Genomic DNA, 22,345 nt, shown 5'->3' on the forward strand with positions numbered 1-22,345 from the left:
TTGATCTGTTTGGTTACTGTTTCACCTTTCATCCATGCCTGGACTTATAAGGATTTAAGTTTGTCCCCAAAAAATACTTACTTACCAGCTTTACTAAATGTCTCTGTCATAAACAGATAAGTAAGAGTTAATAGAACAGAAGTACTTCATCACTCTTTTGCCTGTGAAGGGTTAACAAGATCAGTGAGCCTGGCTGTCACCTGACCAGAGGACCAATCAGGGGACAGGATACTTTCAAATCTTGAGGGAGGGAAGTTTGTGTGTGCTGTTAGTTTTTGGTTGTTGTTCACTCTGGGGGCTCAGAGGGACCAGACGAGCAACCAAGTTTCTCTCCAATCTCTCCGATACAGGCTCTTATAAGTTCAGAACAGTAAGTACTAGGTAGATAAAGCGAGTTAGGCTTATGGTTGTTTTCTTTATTTGCAAATGTGTATTTGGCTGGAAGGAGTTCAAATTTATATTTTGCTGAAAGGATTTTAATTTGTACTTGAATACTTAGGCTGGGAGGGTGTTCCCAGTGTCTATAGCTGAAAGACCCTGTACCTATTCCATTTGAAATTTACAAAGATAATTTTTACTGTTTTTCTCTCTTTAATTAAAAGTTTCTTGTTTAAGAACCTGATTGTTTTTTTTTTATTCTGGTGAGACCCCAGGGGATGGGGTCTGGATTCACCAGGGAATTGGTGGGGAGAAAGGAGGGAAGGGGGAGAGAGAGGCTAATTTCTCTCTGTGTTAGGATTACTTTCTCTCTCAGGGAGAATCCGGGAGGGGAAGAGAGAAGGAGGGGGGAAGGTGAATTTTCCTCTATGTTTCAGGATTCAAGGAGTTTGAATCACAGTGATCTTCCAGGGTAACCCAGGGAGGGGAAGCCTGGGAGAGGCAACGGTGGGGGAAAGGGTTTACTTTCCTTGTGTTAAGATCCAGAGGGTCTGGGTCTTGGGGGTCCCCGGGCAAGGTTTTGGGGGGACCAGAATGTACCAGGCACTGGAATTCCTGGTTGGTGGCAGCGCTACAGGTTCTAAGCTGGTAATTGAGCTTAGAGGAATTCATGCTGGTACCCCATCTCTTGGATGCTAAGGTTCAGAGTGGGGAATTATACCATGACAGTCCCCCTTCCCTTAAATAAAACAGCAGAATTTCAAAGGAGGAGGAAATGCTATATACTAAGCATAGAACACCAACGACTATTCAGCCCCCAATATATGCTTTCTACTTGATATGCCAGGTGTGTGTGTGTGTGTGTGTGTGTGTGTGTGTGAGAGAGAGAGAGATAGTAAAGAAAGTATGTATGTTTCTGCTGGAAAGTTATTTATTGGTTTCATGTTCCCCTAAGTTGTTCTAGGTCCTTTCCAGAACATAGAGAAGACATGAGCCCTATCACAAATATGTTACAAGCTAAGTCCCTGACCTTGCAAACATTTGTGCCCAAGTCCGTGGGACTACACTTGTGTATAAATTTAAGCATGTATACATGTGTTAAATCAGGCCCTTAAGGCTCATAACGTAGAAAATCTATGCCAGAAAAATAACAAAGCGGGAAAGGAGGACAGCACTACAAGAAGACTCTGTCTCGGCCCAGTGAGTTTTAGTGGATTTTTAAGTAGAAATGTTATTTTAGCATACATTGTATTTACACTGGAGCTGCCCAGGGAATTTGTTTCTTGCATACTACACCTCTCTGCAGGATTCAAAGCAATAGTGAATTGACTTGCATGGCTTTCCTGTTTTCTAATCTGTGCGTCATCAATAAAAAAAAACCCGCTGACACTGTTTTGTTATACACCTGAAACTAGCATCATGCTAAAATATTCTTCAAGTTACACATTTTGCTTGTAAGTTAACAGATGTGGATATTGAATCCTTCAGGTTCCTACTTTAGTCTCACACCAGTGTAAATCTGCAGGTCAGGAACGGGCACTGGCTGTGTTTGTCTTCTACTTGCATGAGAACTAGCGTGGAATAAGCACCTCTCTGGGTGTGTCTGCCATGTGTGCTAAGCTTTTTAAATGTATCTGAAATAATATTAGCTTCAGGCACTTACAAATTCAGCTTGTAAGAAATGTACATCTGCAGCTCAAGGGTTGGCAAGAACTAAGGCACAGTAGTTCATTCCTAATCTTCTAGAGGCTCTTTCCTATCTTCTGACCCATTGTTTATACAAGAGCTCAACTAGGTTACTCCCCAGTGTCAGCTCATGGGTCACATCTGGCCCATGGGACCCTCCTGCCTGACCCCTGAGCTCCTGGCCCGGGAGACTACCCTGGCCCCTCCCCTGCTGTTCCCTCTCTCCCACAGCCTGATTTTGCTCTGCTGCCAGCACAATGCTCTGGGCGGTGGGGCTGCGAGCTTCTGGGGCAGCGCAACTGCAGAGCATGGCCAGCCACCAGTGCTCCAGACAGCGTGGTAAAGGGGCAGGGAGCAGGTGGGGGGGGATTAGATAGAGGGCAGGGGAATTGGGGGGGTGGTTGGGGTAAGGGTGTGGATAGGGGTCAGGGCGGTCAGATGGCGGAGAACAGGGGGATTGAATAGGGGCAGGGGTCCCCAGGGAGCAGTCAGGAATGAGAGGAGAGGTTGCAGGGGGCAGTCAGAGGCAGGGGTTCTGGGGGTGGTCAGGGGACAGGGAGCCCGGTGTCTGTGAATGGGGTGGGGGTCCTGGGGTGCAGAAAGGGGGAGGAAGTCAGGCCATGACCCTCTCCCCAAACCAGCCCTCCATACAATTTCTGAAACCCGATGCAGCCCTCAGGCCGAAAAGTTTGCCTGCCCCTACTCTATTGAAAATGAATTGCTATTGAGGCAAAGCCATTTTCCCTTGCCTGCACTCCGCACTTTGAGAAGTTAAGAAACTAGTGTTTGAGGTTTGATTTTAAAAAAACCTTGCTCTTCATTTACCATCTTTCAACATGTGCAATGGTAGCTTATGACACACAACTATTTAGCTGTCTGTGACTATGCAGGCAGTAGTTGATGAGTCCTCTAGCTGAAATCCTGGACGAGGTAAGTTTTCTGCCAAGTTTTAAGAACATTTCTTTTTCAGTTTGGGGTTAAATCCTCAAAGCCAGGTGGCTAAACTCTGTGCATAGGGATAATTTTTCCCCTTGCAGAATAAATTTTTTTTTTTGCTGAAAATGCTATTTTTTTCTCCAGTGAGCAACGCTGTTCTCTAATAACCTTCCTTTGTTGGAAGTTAGCAATGCTTGCATCCTCTTATGTTCACATTGTCCAGCATTGCACAGGAATGGACTTCCTATTTGTCCAGGCAGAGGAGGGGAGAAGAAATCACTCAAATTGTTCTTTGAGTAGATGCAGCTGTGTATTCCACTTAGGTGTGTGCCTGCCCACTCACCGGAACTGGAGAATTTTGTCTAGCAATACCCGTAGGATGCAATACTTGTGTCTAGTGGCCATAGCCCCTCCCCTGGCTTTATGAGGTGGCACCGCCCCAAGTCTCTTTCAGTTCCTTCTTACTACCCATGTCTGGAGTCGGAGCTCTGTGTGGTTCTTAACCTCACAATTCCCCTTTGACTTAGTTGTATATAGTTAGTACCCTTAGTAACAGTATTAGCTAGTTAGTTTCATTGTTTTCCCTGGTGTTGCCCTCACCAGGGTTAAAACATTGTCTGTGATGTGTGTGTGTGGGGGGTGACCCCCAACAATGGCCCTCTTACAAGGTGCTTGCTCTGCTTAGGTTAGGCTCATGTCAAAGAGTGGCATTCGATCTGTAAATATTCATGAAACAGGTGGCTATAGACCTTCGCCTAAAGCAGTTCCTTCTCGAGCAGGCCACGAGGCATGTTTTGGCACTGAGGGTTCATCATGCAGAATCACCATTTGCAGTACATTGTGTCCTTCCTTTTGGTTTCTCTTCTGTCCTCTGGGTTTTTACCAAATGTACGGTCTTGGTGATGGCGTACCTTGGGAAGAAGGGAATCCACGACTTCTTGTATTTGGACAACTGGTTACTAAGGGACAGATCCAGAGAAGAAATTCTCTTTCAAATATATATTACACTGCACTTGCTTGATGTCTGGAACTCATCCTAAACCAGGGTTTCTCAAACGGGTTGCCGTTTGTGTAAGGAAAGCCCCTGGCAGGTCGGGCCGATGTGTTTACCTGCCCAATCCTTAGGTCCGGCTGATCGTGGCTCCCACTGGCCATGGATCACTGTTCCAGGCCAATGGGAGCTGCTAGAAGTGGCACAGGCCGAGGGACTTACTGGCTGCCGCTTCCAGCAGCTCCCATTGCCCCAGAGCAGTGATCTGCTGCCGGTGGGAGCCGTGATTGGCTGGACCTGCGGATGGGGCAGGTAAACACACCAGCTCGGCCCACCAGGGGCTTTCCCTACACAAGCGGTGACCCCTGTTTGAGAAACCCTGTCCTAAACACTGGGAGATCAACACTGGTCCCAGCTCAGAAAATTGATTTCTTTGGGGCCTTAACAGACTCTACAAGTTCGAGACTGTTTTTACCAACTGACTGTATTCAGATGTTTCACTGGCTTTGTCTCGATCTGTTGTCTCAGCCTTCCAAGACAGTTCAAATGTGCCTAAGGCTCTTGGGCCACATGTCCACATGCATGCAAGTGGTTTGGTTCATAAGGTTGTATCTTTGCACTCTTCAAATATGTCTCAGGACAGTTTATCTTCCAGTTCTTCACCCTGGGACAGTTTTCTGTGCCTCTCTGCATTCATCCTGGGCTCCTTGCAGCGGTGGATGGTTCGGAAGAATGTATGTCAGGGCGTTCCCATCATCTGGCCTTTACCAACTAGGATGGTTGTCACTGATGCGTCCCTGATGGGTTGGGGAGCACACCTAGGCTTGCTGAAAGTTCAGAGTCTTTGGTTGGAGCAGGAAGCTTCACTTCACTTTTTGAGACTGCATCAGAGGCTTAGTGGTTCACATATTTACTGACAATACCACCATGATGTATTATGTGACCATTCCAGGATGCTCTGCCAAGAGGCAATTGAGCTGTGGCAGTTCTGTATCAAGGAGAGTATCACTCCGATAGCCTATTACATGTTTGAGGTCCAGAATACTCTCATAGAGCATCTCAGTAGGAATTTTTCCCTGAGTCATGAGTGGTCTCTGAAACCCAGTGCTTTGCGAGTTATCTTCTCAGCTTGGGTCATCCCGACAATTCATCCGTTTGTTACAAAGTATAATATGAAATGCCATCTGTTCTGCGATCGAGAGAGCCTCAGTTCAGGCTCATTGTCTAAAGCCTTCCACCTCAGCTGGCTACTATGCACTTTTCCTCCAAGCCCAATTATTCATTGATTTCATAGATTTCATAGACTTTAAGGTCAGAAGGGACCATTATTATCATCTAGTCTGACCTCCTGCACAACACAGATCACAGAATCTCACCCACCCACTCCTGTATCAAACCCCTAACCTATGTCTGAGCTATTGAAGTCCTCAAATAGTGGTTTAAAGACTTCAATTCCACAGGCCATCTTTGAGATGAAAGCAAATCAGGCCAAGCTCATCCTCATTGCTCTGGCATGGTCTACGCAGTGCAGGTTTTCTGACTTCTCATGTTGTCAGTTCAGCCTCCCGTACCTCTTTTTCTCCAGCCTGACCTGCTGACACAGGATCATGGTCACACTTTGCATCCTGTGCTCAGGTCCCTGCATTTCACTGTGTGGCTGTTCTGTGGTTGAATGAGGACGATGTGTGGTGTTTGACAGCTGTTTGACAAGTTCTACTCAACAGCAAAAAGCCCTCTACCAGAATGGCCCATTCGGCAAAATGGAAGTGGTTTTCAATGTGCTTGTTGGTCCATGAAGTTCAGCCAATGCTGGCTTCTGTCCAGGATATCGTGTAGTATTTGCTGCACCTTCAGTTGTGAGGCCTTAGGTTAACTCATTGACAGTGCATCTGGCAGCAATATCAGTGTTTCATCCTCCCATTCATGGAAGGATTTTCCAATGCTATGGTAGCAAGAGTCTTAAAGGGGCTTCTTTGTCTCCATCCACTGGTGCGGGACCTGGTGCTGTTGTGGGAGTTTAATACAGTCTTAGTGGCTCTGATGGGACCTCCGTTCAAGCCTTTGGCATCTTGTCTTTTTCCTCTATTCTGTCAAAAAACTGCATTCCTGGTGGTGATAACATCAGCAAGGAGAGTCTGTGAGTTGCAGACTTTGATGGCAGAGCCTCCGTACATACAGCTCTCCAAAAACACAGTGAAGTTGCGGCTGCACCCAAAATTTGTGGCTAATGTGGTTTCTCAGTTTCATTTGAACCAGGTGGTATATTTGCTTGTGTTCTTTCCTAAACCACATTCATTTCTGGAGGAGCAGCGCCTTCACATGATAGCCGTCAGATGATGACTAGCCTTCTATCTGGACAGTACTAAACCCTTTCATTCTTCACCTCATCTGTTTGTGTCATATGCAGATTATATGAAGGGGCAGGTGATTCCTTCACAGATGGTCTCTAAAGGGATAACTTCCAGTATCGATGCTGCATACAAAATAGCTTTTCCTGTGACCCCTCGACAGATGCAAGCTCATTCTATGAGAGCACAAGGTAGGTCAATGGCATTCTTAAGTGATGTCTCAGTCTTGGATATTTGCAGGGCTGCTTGTGGCTGTTGATTACATTTGTTTCTGAACCATTATGCCATTACTGCATCATCCAGAGCAGATACAAACTTTGGGAAGGCAGACCTGCAATCCTTGTTTAAGTAGACTCTGAGCCCCACCCCCTGTGGATACTGCTTGTGAGTCACCCCAGTGGAATACACAGCTGCATCTACTGGAAGAAGAAGTGGTTACTTACTATAACTGGTTCTTTGTGATATGATGCAGAGATGCATTCCTGACTGTGACGGGTTTCCTCCAGAATGTCACCGGGAACTGGGGTACTAGTGAGCCCTGTGACGTACCAGCCTGGGCTCCCTCTCACATTGTGCTGCTGTGACAAGCTGTCGATCACTCCCCCTAGCATTCACACAGGCAGAGACACACCCAGCTGCAGTTGCATGAAGGCTCTGGCCAGCCACTGCATGAAGCAAAAATAGAGAGGCTACAGCCAAGGTAACCCCCAGCTCCCCAGGCATGGACCCCCCTCTGGAGTATAAACCCAAAATTATACCATCTTGCACTGTACAGGGATTTATACAATGTAAAATCATTAATAGTTTGCCCCTCCTTTTATGTGGAGAAGAATATGCAACAAGTGTGTGTTAACCAAGCTGAGATATTCCCCAGATGCTTCAGTCAAAGGCACACTGGTTCAGATGAAGGAAAAACAAATTTATTAACTAGAAAAGATAGATTAAATTGATTATAAGTGTTAGCAAACAGATCAAAGCGGATTACCTGGAAAATAAACAAAATACAAACTAAGCCTAAAATACTAGATAGATTGGATATGAATTAGCAATTTCTCACCCTGGCTGATGATCCAAGCAGTCCACCAGCTTTCCATACACAGGCTAGAAATCCTTTTAGCCTGGGGCCAGCACTTCCCCAGTTTGGTCTTTGTTCCTCAGGTGTTTTCAGGAGTTCTCTTGTGTTGGGAATGAGGCCCCTAGATGATGCACACCCCACCTTGAATAGCTTTACCATAGGACGAGAACCCTTTGTTTCAAAACACAGTTCTCAGTCCAGCTTGTGGAAAAATACAAGTACCCAAATGGAGCTCAGGATCATGTGGTCTGGTCACATGCCCTTGCAGAGTCATTTCAGCCAGTATTTACAAGCTGACTGAAATGTTCACAAGAAGGCTAAGCTCTCCCCTAGTCCATTGTCTTTGCTGATGGGCCATCAGCACTGTCTGACTTCTTCACTGGTGTACCTAAAAGGCTAGTTGTGGGTATCACCCAAAGTAAATATGTTTGAAATACAGATACATAGTTAATATTCATAACTTCAGATACAAAAAATATACATGCATACAAATAGGATAATCATATTCAACAAATCATAACTTTTCCATGACACCTTACATGACACATCTTGTACTAGATGCATCATAATTATGTTATAATCATATTACAATCATACAATTATGAAGAATATGGGGTGCAGTGGCACACTGACCCACCTTCTGTCCCTTCTACATCAGAATTCAGTCTCTGACTGGGTGTTTGATGTGAAGGAACTGAGGGCCGTTGAGGCAGAGCCATCTCATATAGCCTGGGAAGGGGCTATAGCCAGGAGGTCCGGGTGCTTCCCCTCTACAGGTACTGCTAGGAAAATTCTCTGGCTCTGGTGCGCTGAGTGTGCACCACCTAAGTGGAATACACATCTGCATCACATCTCGAAGAACCACAGTTACAGTAACTAATTGCTTCTTTTCTCTGTTGCATTAGTTCTCAGACACTGGTCTGTGGAGAGCTGGCTGGTCACATGACACTGGCTCTTCCCCTTATTTTCATTTGCTAAATTGCATTAAATCAGCTAAAAATCCATTATTTTACTTATCCAGGTGAACAACTGCAGTAGTTATGCACTTGTGAGTGGGAAAGCAAGTGGTGTGAATAAACACTTCCTTTCTTATTAAAATGTGGTGCATATTAAACTTCATTACAGTACCACAGTTAGCTTGAAAGGTGACAGATTGTTTCATGTGAATTGTGCTTTTTCTTTTACCAAACAGTTTTTCTTTCCTCCTCCCCTTTTATCAGTCTGTCTAAGCAGTCACTGTACGAGGTGCTAGTCCCTGGGATCTGAACACCAACGGGCAAGTACCTGTATTTATTCCAATGGTAGCTGAGAGACTGAGGTGCTGAAGAGTGACATGAGAATAGATGGAATGCTGGAGGGTTGGGAGGACAAGGGGGAAACCAAATTACTTGAAGTTGTCCAGGAAATAATTCACTATAATATTTTGTTCCATATGTCCAACTATGAGGTATCTTTAAGAAGAGAGGTCTTTCTCCACAACTGGTATGACCCTTGAGGTCAAAGTTCACTGAAGGCTACAGTCTTTCTCTGCGTTTGGGCTGCAGGTGAACTTGCAGGAAGGAATGAGATGGTTCCTTTCTCGTTTCTATACTATTCCCTGCCCCCAGATGTTATTTATTTGTTTAGTGCTGACAAAGTGTGTGGGGATGTAGAGTACACATACGCATATTCCCCTACCCCCAAGGAGATTGATTGGGACTCTCAGCCAGCATAAAGTCCTGCCTGCCCATGCAGATCCCGTTGCAGGATTGGACCCTACCACAGACACATAAATTGGGAAGCACTGGGACATTGTGAAGGGGAGGGTTGAATGGCTTAATGATTTGGGGTTTTTGCATCATAAACTCATTTCTTGGATTTGTGGGAGAAGTGGTTTTTAAGAGGAATTTAAATAACGGGAGGATTGTGCGTTCAACTAAATACATACTGCCAAAGTACTTTGATCTGTATAGGAGCCACGTGCCTCTCAGGAAAAGAAAAGTCAACCCAATCGCAGAGAAGTAACATCTCTAATTTTCAAATATTACACCTATACATTATGAAAAACATTGTTTCAGTTTCTTCAGTGTGTGTTATGGTAGTTGTAGTGAATATTCACATAGTGTTTTCCTTCATCCAGAAATGGAAAAATATGAGTACTTGACATATAATTACAGCCCAATAAAACCATGAAATGATTTAATACCCAGCATTGTTATTCAACATCAATGGTTGCCCCTGAATAAAAATGGAATGTATTTTTCCTAACTGAGAAACAGCAAGTGCTGGAGGGTTGAAAATAGATGTCATATGATACCAATTATAGCCTGGTGAAACTTATCAGACCTGTGAAACTACAATGAGCAAGCCAAAATGGAGGGCAATTCTATACTCCATGCTTTTAACAACATCTATTTTGCAATCTTTGCTTTATTTTGCTTCAAGCTTTTAATTAAGATTTCTTTGGCTCTGCTGACCCACTTCTATATTGTTAAAGGCAACAGAAAAGAGGCTGCCAGGATAGCAGAAGAGATCTATGGAATAGCACCAGGTAAAATGTTTTATGCCTTGAGAAATTAGATTTTAATTACTGTGTTGCTGTAGGATGAGGAGGTGATTGATAAATGTGTAAAATGGATGTTTTGTTCTGGCCACAAGTACTTTCCACTTCTGAAGTCTTTGCAAAAACAATGTGGGTTGTCACGTTCTAGGCGTGCAAAATATGAGACTCTCTAACAGTTAGCCAGCTTGACTGTGAACAACACTTGTTTAAGTATAGTAAGTATAGAATAATAGTAAAGGAAATAAAGACGCTTGCTTTGGAAAGCAAAACACTTGTCAGAGTCAACTGTGTGAGTGGCAAGAGGTTTTACTATGTATCCTAGTTTACAACCAGAGAGCAATTAGGGAAGAGGTTTAGCTTGCGGGTTTTCTGAAGGAAGATACCAGGAAGGGTGTAATTAATGCCTGACTGGATCTAAGTCTAGCGTCCCTGTTGTTTTGAACCAGGCCATAAAAAAAAGCATAGTTAAGATTCCTGTGCAACCAAAAGTATGGAAATTACTCTATATAATGGGCCTCCAAAGAATCATTTTTCTATTTGTTTCTTTCCAAGTAGTTTTTCTACAGACTTAAAACACATTTGCCACAATAGTGCATTGATAGGAATTAACACAAAGTAACACTTCTAAGGGCTTTAAAAATAGCTGCTACTCAGTAATTGATTTTCTAATTAAATCATAAAGACACAGTATTTAGTGACATCGTTCTTATTACGGGCTAGACTCTGATTCACGATGTATAGTGCCTTACTCTGTGAGTGGTCCTATGGAAGCAAGTGGAACTATTTGCAGTGTAAGATGCTAGCTCATTGTAAGAGTATCAGAATCTAGGCCAAAGTGAAGCTACAGCAAATTGCAACTTCTTACCAAGCTCGTATAAAGCAGAATAAATAGTTATTTATCCCCATCTCTGCAATGTTTTAGAATTATCTTACGGTTTATTAGAAAAGAGTGCTGTTAATTTATAGACAAAGTACTTATTACATATGCCTTAATTTAAATTTCGTGAAGTAGTTGATAATTGGCTTCCCCCCGCCCTCATTTAGAGATTCTTTATCTAAGTGCTTACAAGGTTACCAGGACTACAATATATTTTTATCTGCAAGTTGCCATTTGCAACTATCCATCAAGGATAATCTTTCAAAACACAAGGTCATGTGATTTTTTTTTCCTGCGCACTAAGTTGAATTACAGATGCAGTGTCACAGCCTAAAGTAAAGCAATGTGGAGAGAAGCAGCAGCAGGCTGGCTTAAATTATCTGTAGAAATTTAGAAAGGACATGAAATTTCAAACATGCCTTTGGTAACCGGAGAGTTAAGAGATGCCCCTTATGGGAACTACATTTGCCACATGTTTCAGGGAGGTATGTTGCTGTAGCTGGCATGGAAATATGTGTGTGCATTCTCATGGTGAGAAGTGTGCAACATGAAGTGTGTAAATATAGACATACTGTATATATGGGTGTGAAATGTTTGTATATGCGGCATGGTGTGTGTGAAGGAGGTTAGTTAGAGGTGGGGGTGGAAGCACAGTCTATTATTAACGTTGCTGGATGCTTCCCATTATATAACTTTGCCAAAGTTTTAACTGTGCAGACTGAAATTTTCCATGTCAAGTGTCTGCCGCAGGCTGAATAGAATATGTGTATATATACATAGATAACTTTCAGCCAAAATATTTCAGCATTTTCTCAGAACAAGGCTAGGGAAAAATCCATTGTTCTGCCTGCATTCAAAAATTCGGCTGGCCTTTTATTTGGGCTGCTCCCACACTCTGGAGCAAGGACTTGTAATCTGGCAGGATGGTCCTTTGTATCCTTTTGCCATTCCTGTGAATATCTGCCCAAATTTGGCCCGTTGTAGCCTTTGAAAAATCACAGTTCTTGTATGCTCAGAAGACTTTCTAGAGCTTATTAGTTAAAAAACTGCAAAGACTGCGTGTCCTGGATGTGCTCCAGGCCAGGGCTAAGCAGGACTTTCCTTGCAGTTATAGCCCAATGCTGCTGCAGACTCGGTTGGGACTGTATGGAGCTTGTCTCTTCTGTGTTCAATGGGTATGTCTACTCTGCAATTAAAAATCTATGGCTGGGTTGTGCCACCTGACTTGGGCTCAGGCTTAGGCATGGGTGGCAAGTTTGTAGAAATTTTGGTGATGCCCAGAACCCGCCCCCCAACTCCGCTCCCCCAAACTCTGCCCCCACCTGCCTAAGGCTCTGGGAGGGGTTTGGGGGGGGAGGTCTGGGGTGCAGGTCCTGGGCTGGGGATTAGGGTGCAGGAGGGGTGCAGGGTTCAGGCTTTGGGATGGAGTTTGGGTGCTGGATGCAGGTTCCGGGCTGGGGCAGGGGGTGGGTGTGCAGGAGGGGGTGAGGGGTGCAGGCTTTGGGACGGAGTTTGGGTGCAGGCTCTGGGCTGGGCATGGGGGTGTAGGAAGGGGTGGGAGTGCAGGCTCTGGGAGGGAGTTTGGGAGTGGGAAGGGGTGTGTGGGAAGGGGGAGGTAGTGCGTGCTCTGGGAGGGAGTTTGGCGATAGGAGAGAGTGCAGAGGTGAGGACTGTGGGGCTGAGGATGAGAGATTCATGATGCAGGACGGGGATCAGGGCTAGGGCAGAGGGTTGGGTTGTGAAGTGAGGGCTGTGGGGCTGAGGATGAAGGGTTCATGATGGGGGGGCTCGGCTGGGGCAGAGGATTAGGGTGCGAAGGGATGAGGGTTGGGGTTGAGGATGAGGGGTTCATGATGGAGGTGCTCAGGGCTAGGGCAGAGGATCAGGGTGCGGGGGGATGAGGATTGGGGCTGGGGATGAGGGGTTTAAGCTGCAGGGGGGCTCAGAGCTGGGGCAGAGGATCAGGGTGCGGGGGGATGAGGGTTGGGGCTGAGGATGAGGGGTTTAAGCTGCAGGGGGGCTCAGAGCTGGGGCAGAGGATCAGGGTGCGGGGGGATGAGGGTTGGGGCTGGGGATGAGGGGTTCAAGCTGCGAGGGGGCTCAGAGCTGGGGCAGAGGATCAGGGTGTGGGGGGATGAGGCTTGGGGCTGGGAATGAGGGGTTCATGATGCGGGGGGCCTCAGGGCTGGGGAAGAGGATTAGGGTGCGGGGGGATGAGGGCTCTGGCTGGGAATGAGTGGTTTGGGGCATTGGAGAGGCTCAGGCCTAGGGCGGAAGGGCAGGGTAAGGGCAGCCTGCCTTGCCATTAGTGAATGGTGGGCACTAGGACCCAGGGGCAGCAGACAGCAGTTCTACCAGGAGCGCAGCAGAAGTAGGCAGGGGAGAGGCGCTGCGCTGCTTTCTGTCAGGCAGAGGCGGGGCGGGGCAGGGGGGAGGGCCGCGAGGGCCGCGGGCCAGGGCCAGGGCCCGATCCAGGCAGGGCCGGGGGAGAGACCCAGCTCCAAATATTGCTGGAGCAGGGCTCCCAGCCCTGAATATTCCTGGTGCTCGAGCACCGCAAACATACATAACCTGCCGCCTATGCCCTGAGGGGCTATTTAACTGCAGTGTAGACATTTGGGCTCAGGCTGGAGCCCGAGCTCAGGGACCTGTGAGGTGGGAGAAAGTATCAGTGACATTGTTCTCCTAACTCACTTAGGTGTTTTTAAAGATCCCTCCCATAAGGCTTTACTTAAGTTTCTAAATAAGTGGCCTAATTTTCAGAAGAGCTGGGTATGCAGCAGTTCCCACTGAAAAGAATTTTCGTAGGCAGTCTCACTTTGTTGGTTTCAGGCCAAGGGTACATTTCACACACTGACACAGCTTGATCAATCCTCCCAGGCAGACAAGGGGGGATATGTGTAATAATTTCTCTTGCGATTTTTTTGGAACTGTTTGTATCTTGGTGTCTCTGTGCCCTGCAGTGCCTTTGCAATGCCTTTGAATGAACTCTTGGGCTGTTTTAGGTTCATGGGCAGATCGATCTCCTCTTCATGATGCTGCATTCCAAGGGCGCCTGCTGTCTTTGAAAACATTGATTGCGCAGGTAAGAAACCAAAAATAAATAAAAGGTTAGGCCTCAGGATTTTTTTGGTTAGATCTTATCCACGACTGATGTGATAGATTACAGTGGGCGCTCAAAGACATAGAGTTAGGGTTCTAAATAAAAAGATATACTGGACACATTTTGTCATATTAAATGTTGGGGATAAACTCAGAACAAAGGCCACAGATCACACTGAATTATAATAAACATGATCTTTGGGTTCCTTTTCAAAGGCAACCAATACTTCATAGGACTTGAACCTAAAGATACCAATATTATTTCTCAGGTATTAATGTTCAGGTATTTCACTTCTGTAAGGCTGCAAAAGTGCATGTTACCTTATAAAGCAGAGCCACATGTGTTCCCTGTCACAGAGAAACTTACAAGGTGGGAGCCCAGTCCTGTGAGGTGCTATAGGCCCTCCACACCCACTGAAGCCACAGATATAGAGGGGTGAAAGTGGGGAGGAAGAAGGATCGAGGAGAACAAGAGGAGGAAGGGGATAGTGTGTAAGGTCAAAGGAGTAGATTATAGTTAGAAATTCTAGGAGAACAATTAGCCAAAATGCAACCTGGAGGGATAACACATTGGTTCTTCCTTCCTGAGAATGATCTGCTACCAAGGAGATGATCCATTGAGTCCAAGCACAGTCTATTTTGTCATAACACAGATGTAGGATTCCAAGCAGTGGGAAACATTTAAAATCTTTTAGCAAAGGCAGCCAGTGTTCACTGTCATGACTTGGATTAATTGTGCTGTTCTTTGGGACTTAGTGGATGTTGTAGTGGAAGAAGAGAAAATTCTCTTTTTCTGCATAGCAGTAGGTTTCAAAAATTCTTTGTATTACGATCTATCAGAGTCAAAGGCTGTGTCTGCATTCCAGGTGCTGTGATTCCCTGCTCCCTACCACATACTCATGGTAGCTTGAAGAGAACTAGTCATCGTATAAATAGCAGTGTAGCATGGGAAGTGGTAGCAGTGGCCTGGCTTAGCTGAGCCAAGTACAAACTAGCTTGAACCCAATGGATATGTACTCTGCCTGTGCTACTGCGGCTATACTGTTTATACTTGCACTATCTCGCATCAAGCTAGCGTGAGAATGTCTACACAAGCCGTGAATCACCCCTTGCTCAAAATGTAGGCATTACCAAAGTGTGATGTCAGCCACTCGTACTCAAGATTCCTCTCTTCAGTCTTTATTTATCAGGGGGTTGTCAAACTCTTCCTGTGGTGAGGGCCATAAGGCATTCTGAATTATGGTTTATGGGCCAGGCCAACAAAGTTAGGGCCATATCCCACCATTGATCCACAATAAAACAATAGTGGTATTTACAAAGATGAAGGGTAAAATATGACCAAGATGCAGTAACTAAACTCTTAATACGTTAACTAAAGTAATTTCATTGAGCATCACACACTGAGAAAAATGATGCAAGATACCTTCAGGGTCATTGCTTTTTCTGTTTTTTGTTTGGTCATTTACATGCATTTATTCAATTTGTATGCATATGTACACAGGCAGTCTCTTGTGATGACTGTGCAAATTGCAAGCTTAAGATATCTGAAAAACAATTTTGTAAATTTTCACCATAAGGCTTAGAGTTAGCTCTCAGTTTTGCTGAAGGAGTACACCTGGCTTAGAGCTGTTCTTTCGGGATGTCTATAGATTTAGGAAGATAACTCTTCATCAGTTACACTCAATTCATATTTGGAAGGGTTTTTTCACTGCCATAAAGTCTCAAAACTTTTCTTTCAATGAATGGTTCAATTCTGAGGAATTGGAATTTGTCATATGAGTCATATAAATACTTCTAGGGAGCCAGATCCTGCCTGTGAGCTAATGTATTTCAGGCCTCTGATATGTTACAAGACATCTCTCTGTGATTTCTATGGAAAGTAGAAAATAGGGGATGCTCAGGGGCCACTCTACCAACTGTCAAGGACAAAAGATGGCCTTAATTTAATACAGACTACTCCATAGAACAGCCCATAAGAGCTGCCATACTGGGTCAGACCAAAGGTATCCTGTCTTCTGACAGTGGCCAGTGCGAGGTGCCCCATGGGGAATGAACAGAACACGTAATTATCAAGTGATCCATCCCCTGTCGCCCATTCCCAGCTTTTGGCAAACAGAGGCTCAGGATGCCATCACTATCTATCCTGGCTAATAGCCACTGATGGACCTATCCTCCAGGAACTTATTGAGTTCTTTTTTTTTAACCCTGTTATAGTCTTGGCCTTCACAACATCCTCTGGCAAAGAGTTCCACAGGTTGACTGTGCGTTTTGTGAAGAAATACTTCCTTGAGTGTATTTTAAACCTGCTGCCTATCAATTTCATTTAGTGGTCCCTAGTTCTTTTGTTATAAGAAGGAGTAAATAACACTCTTATTTGCTTTCTCCACACCAGGCATGATCTCGTAGACATCTATCATATTCCCCCTTAGTCGTCTCTTTTCTAAGCTGAAAAGTCCCAGTCTTATTAATCTCTCCTCCAATGGAAGCTGTTCCGTACCCCTAATAATTTTTGTTGCCCTTTTCTGTATCTTTTCCAATTCAAATATATCTTTTTTGAGATGGGGCGACCACATCTGCATTCAGTATTCAAGATGTGGGCATAGCATGGATTTATATAGAGGCAGTATGATATTTTCTGTCTTATTATCTATCCCTTTCCTAATGATTCCCATCATTCTGTTAGCTTTTTTTGACTGCTGCTGCACATTGAGTGGATGTTTTCAGAGAACTATCCACAATGACTCCAAGATCTCTTTCTTGAATAGTAACAGCTAATTTAGACCACATCATTTTATATGTATAGTTGGGAGGGAAAAGTATGTTGTGGAGGAGGAAATGAAGGGTGCAAGTGATAAGCAATATGGTTCACTTGTTCAGATCTCTCTTTCTGGCTCTAGTTTTCAGGTTGTCATGATGATCATATGGTACTATATTGAAGAAGTGCTGTTGAACTGCAGCTGTGAACATGATTTTTGTTCCCTTAGAAATGCCGAAATACGGATTTACTTAATAGCATTTCTTTAAAACAAGCACCAATTTCACAAACAAAAGCACATAGCACGTAGTTTAAAACAAACACAATTTTCTCCCTGAGGGGAGAAATGAAGAAAGAACAGCCCATGACTGATGCTAAGCACATGGCTTGATGTGTCATTGGAAGCTACGCAAATACTACAGAGATAGGTGAAGTGCCAGAACCTGAATAGAACAGAATCCGCATTGCCTAGTCCCTGGTGCATCATAATACTTGTAGTTCCTGAAGTTTTCTAGGTACTTTGCAGAATATAGAAAAGTCACAGTACCTGATTTGCAGAACTTCACAACCTAAGCGTAGGTATTGCAAATTAAACAGAATAGGAATGATGGAAGGAAAGGAGAACAAGAGTTATAACTAAAATCACAGAATTACTTTTTTTTAAAATCTATGGTTGCATCTACAGTCTGCTTCTGCACACTTTGAAGCCACTGATTTCAGCAATGAAGGACTGGACTCCCAGTTGGTAAAGCTAAAGTCAGGGGAGTAACCACTGAAGGGAGCAGGATGGAGTTGATCCACAGCATCAAGATGAATTATGGGGTAAAGCTGCACATGCTGTAGCATAGACATTGCTCACTGTTTTGAAGCTGCCTATACTGTTACCCTTTATGCTCAAATTAAACAGGTATCTTTACTTTAAAAGAAATCCAAACACTTTTTATTTTAAGATGTGGTTTCAAAGATAATCTTACTGATCTAAGACCACAAGTACCATGGAAAGTCAATGGAACTTATGCAACTAAATCACTTGGGTGCTTTAAAAAGTCCTACCCGTCAAGATTTTCAAGAGTTCAGCTCCCACCAAGTTCTTGTTGAGGCACCTAAATAAGTGGCTGGATTTTCAAAGTTTGGCAAAGTTATGAGCAGCTGGTTCTTCTAATGGGAAGTGCTGGACACTATTATCTAAAGTCAGGGCTACTAGTTCTTAGTTTAAGCATTTTTTTAACTGATGAAATGGATTACTCCAGTTTTCAATAGATAGGATATTTTTTCTTTCACTGGTTTACTGCATTTCATGTGTTAGGCATGTATATCTAGCCTTTAGTGTACCCACTGCCGAATTGCCACTGAAGCCGCGGGACCGGCGGACCTCCCGCAGGCATGCCGCTAAAAGGCGCCTGACTGCCGCCCTCACTGTGACCGGCAGGCTGCCCTCCGCGGCTTGCCACCCCAGGCACTCTCTTGGAGCGCTGGTGCCTGGAGCTGCCCTGTATCTAACTCTGGTATATTGCTGTACTGCTGTATCACTGCCTCCATTTCTTTTCTTCACACAAAGGATTTGTACAGCAGCTTTCCTTCTATGGGGAGTGGGGTAAAACTGTGCAGTGAATGCACTGCTACTGTAAAGCTGTAAAATGGAGTAATCTTAGGAAGGTCACGTCAGGTACAAAAGGAATATTGGGCTTCATGTTAATTCTCTTACATGTTTCCTTCATATGGACATGACCCAGCAAAGCTTTCAGTTTTAAGAGAATTGTTTCTTTTAAAATATTCATTTCTTCTAGTTTAAATTGTTGAGCTAGAGGGTATTGCTCATCGTGTCAGTGGGTTGTGGCTGGCTACTTTCACAGCACTGAATTGCCCAGAAATATTTATTCCCATGGGTAATATTTGCTGCTACAAAGAAAAAAACACCACCACCATCTTGTGAACTGCCTGAGGGTGGTGAGGTGGGAAATATCTAGAACCTAGGCTGATATACTTACAGATACTGCATTTGGAATGGCAGAGTTTGAATTAGTTTCCAGTAGAACTGATTTCCAATGTACTTGTGCTTGAATTCTTACTTGTCATTTGATGGAGCCATAGTCTGGAAAACGTACAACAAAGTCCCAGCCATGTTTGGATCCAGCCATATTTGCTCTGCATTCCCCCCTGTGAATGTTTGTGTGGCTGGTTTCAGTTCATATAGCTTGTCATGGTATAATCCCCACTCTGAACCTTAGCGTCCAAAAGATGGGGTACCAGCATGAATTCCTCTAAGCTCAATTACCAGCTTAGAACCTGTAGCGCTGCCAGCAACCAGGAATTCCAGTGCCTGGTACACTCTGGTCCCCCCAAAACCTTGCCTGGGGACCCCCAAGACCCAGACCCTCTGGATCTTAGCACAAGGAAAGTAAACCCTTTCCCCCACCGTTGCCTCTCCCAGGCTTCCCCTCCCTGGGTTACCCTGGAAAATCACTGTGATTCAAACTCCTTGAATCTTAAAACAGAGAGGAAAATTCACCTTCCCCCCTCCTTCTCTCTCTCCCTCCCAGACTCTCCCTGAGAGAGAAAGTAATCCTAACACAGAGAGAAAATTAACCTTTCTCTCCCCCTTCCCTCCTTTCTCCCCACCAGTTCCCTGGTGGATCCAGACCCAGTCTCCTGGGGTCTCACCAGAATAAAAAAACAATCAGGTTCTTAAACAAGAAAAGCTTTTAATTAAAGAAAGAAAAAAAACAGTAAAAATTATCTTTGTAAATTTAAGGTGGAATATTTTACAGGGTCTTTCAGCTATAGACACTGGGAATACCCTCCCAGCCTAAGTATACAAGTACAAATTAAAATCCTTCCAGCCAAATACACATTTGCACTCCTCCCAGCCAAATACACATTTGCAAATAAAGAAAACAAACATAAGCCTAACTCGCCTTATCACCTAGTACTAACTATTTTGAATCTATAAGAACCTGTATCTGGGAGATTGGAGAGAAACCTGGATGCACGTCTGGTCCCTCTGAGCCCCCAGAGAGAACAATAACCAAAGACTAACAGCACACACGAAAACTTCCCTCCCTCAAGATTTGAAAGTATCCTGTCCCCTGATTGGTCCTCTGGTCAGGTGACAGCCAGGCTCACTGAACTTAACCCTTTACAGGCAAAAGAGACATGAAGTACTCCTGTTCTATTAACCCTTAACTATCTGTTTATGACATAGCTGTTAATGGAACACTTATAAAGCGTATTTGCTATTCAGTATTCTCTACTCCTGTTTAATCAGGTTGATAAACAACCAGGGAGAAGAACCAGTGCCACGTGACTCAGGAAACAAATCACACTCCTGGTCAGAGTGCTCATTTTGCGGATAAAAAATGTAGTTTATGACATATCACAGGCACCTTTTCATATCTGGGAATAGGGAAATTAATCTCAGTCACTAAAGGCTGATGTACAGTGTCTCTCCTGCAATTTACCATGAATTATGAAGCAACACAGATAAGTGTCACTCAGTTTCTTTCAGAGTGATTGTCTGAGCTATGCATATTCCAGGGCAACTCTCATTGACTTCGGTAGGAATTTAGCCAGGCAAAGACTGTAGATTTGACCACTATATAACTCCCGCCTAGAATGAACTCCAGGGATGATGTTTGCATTGCTTAGTGTTTGTTTGCTTTTCACATCTTTGCTCTGATTTCTAGGGATTCAATGTGAACATTGTAACCATAGATCGGGTTTCTGCTCTCCATGAGGCCTGCCTGGGTGGCCATGTCGCTTGTGCGAAAGTCTTACTGGAGAATGGTGCTCAAGTGAGTATGGGCATATAAACGAGGCCAACACTTCCTTGCGAAGTGATCAGCGCTATGGTGACGCAACTGGCATTAGCAGGGACTCCCAAGGGAGACACATGTATTGGATTCTTCTCAGTGTGTGTGTGTGTGTGTGTGTGTGTCAGAGAGACAGAGAAATTCTGACCACACAAGGGGACAATATTTTGCTTTCACTAATAGTAAATTACTTACATTTCTGTAGTGGTAGTTTTTTTCCTGAAGGACCCCACCTTTTTACAGCTTGGTGGCTGTTTTGATCGCAAACATATTCCTCTTTGTTTTTCTTCTGTGAAACTTCACTGTGATCAGTGGGGAAAAAATTAGGAAAATTAGACCAAACTAACTGTTACGATGATGAATTATGCTTCGCTTTCCAGAATGGTCACTGGAATTGCTCCAAGTTTTTTGAGATAGTTTGTGATTTATACATAAAGATGCTTAAGAAATGAAACATTTTGTCTAATAAAAGAGCAGCTGTTCTCCACATTGGACCTAATATAAAAATATGTTTAAAAATGAAATATGGGAATATAATGAAATATATGGGAATTTATTATATTGGGTCTGCTTACAGGTTCCCCTGATTACGATGCTGAACAATTTATGTGTGGAGTGGCAAGAAATCAAAAAAGTGCAGTCCAACAACTGATGTATTCATTAGCAGAGAAGAATATGATTATAGAATAACTATACTATACATTAATTTTTAAGCCCCCAGACAGGAAAAAAAAACCTTGATCTTCATATTACTTAGTTTCAGGTTGTTTTTGAAATTACCCAGTTTAAAAAAAAATTGAAATATATTGATCACATATCTTTTTAGCACCTAGAAAGTCATAAATCTGAACTATCAATTGTCACTGTCAATAAGTCATCCTTATTGTTCAACTTTTCCCATTCTTCATTGCTATATACAGTCTCAGTTAGTCAGTGGCTTTTTCTTTACATAAATTAATAGTCACGGACACAAGAAGCTGTGTCCCATTCTGTTGCCTTTCTTCAGCACTGTGATCTTTTTCATTTCCTTCACTAGAAAGTCATTTACTCTGGAACAACCTTCCCGGAATTCCTTCCTCTATTACAGGATAAGTCAGTACCCAGTGGAGAGGCTTTACTAGTGTTTTTGCAAGACAAATTGGCTACCCATCAAAATGTAGGAGCTGCACAGCAAGGCTTTGTCTACGCTGGGGGAAAGCATCATGTTAGAGATGGATTCACTAACTCATTTTAACTTGCAGTATGACTTTGCCCTTAGCGTGGACAAGGACAGTCATGATGAAAACATATTAGCTGGTCTATGCTTTTAACAGGTGTTTAAACACGACTTGTCCTCATTTACATTAAGTGCTAAGTCATGTTTAACATCATGGTAGTTAGCAAGTTTTCTAGCACAATGATTGTTCCCCATTGTAGACCTGGTTCTGCCATTGAGCCCATTCCCTGGGTGTAGAGCTCTGCAGCTGGATGAGGTGCCATTCAAAACACAATAGACTTCATTTTACCTCATTGGGCAAATACCTTTGCACCACATATGGGGAACCAGTCTGGTAGGACTTAGAATCCAAGATGATGGATGTCTCTTCCTTCAGATATACTGGTCCCTTCAAGACTGTGCTTGTGTTCCTTCTGGCCCTCATCTTTCGCCAGGCCCTCCCTTTCCCCAGAAGCCAAACAAACCCCCATTCTGTACTGTTTCCAAAATAGGAGGTGGGCAGTCTGGAAGAGAGCTGGAAAATTGCCTTTTGCTTTTTCAAATATATGCAGTTCAAGATATATTGAGCATCTTTGAAAAAACCTAAACTGTGCACCCATTCGCAGAGCTGCATAATCTCCTCATGTAGAC

The 22,345-nt window shown here is 44.0% G+C and overlaps 1 protein-coding gene across 3 annotated transcripts in view; it reads left to right on the plus strand.

The window, feature by feature from the left end:
- Nucleotides 1-9,753: 9,753 nt before the first annotated feature.
- The window catches only part of LOC127056300 (ankyrin repeat and SOCS box protein 11-like), an 87,348-nt gene continuing 74,756 nt past the window's right edge, over nucleotides 9,754-22,345 (plus strand). For 2 of the 3 annotated variants that reach the window (XM_050963958.1, XM_050963964.1), the window contains exons 1-3: nucleotides 9,754-9,944; nucleotides 13,839-13,918; nucleotides 20,374-20,481. In XM_050963958.1, coding sequence (XP_050819915.1) covers nucleotides 9,767-9,944; nucleotides 13,839-13,918; nucleotides 20,374-20,481 — 366 coding nt within the window. In that variant the 5' untranslated portion in view covers nucleotides 9,754-9,766. Of the gene's footprint in view, nucleotides 9,945-11,168; nucleotides 11,319-13,838; nucleotides 13,919-20,373; nucleotides 20,482-22,345 lie in introns of those variants that run through there. The other variant, XM_050963984.1, reaches the window with a different exon arrangement.

The sequence above is a fragment of the Gopherus flavomarginatus genome, chromosome 1 (genome assembly GCF_025201925.1).
Source record: "Gopherus flavomarginatus isolate rGopFla2 chromosome 1, rGopFla2.mat.asm, whole genome shotgun sequence".
In the NCBI taxonomy this organism is placed as follows: Eukaryota; Metazoa; Chordata; order Testudines; family Testudinidae; genus Gopherus; species Gopherus flavomarginatus.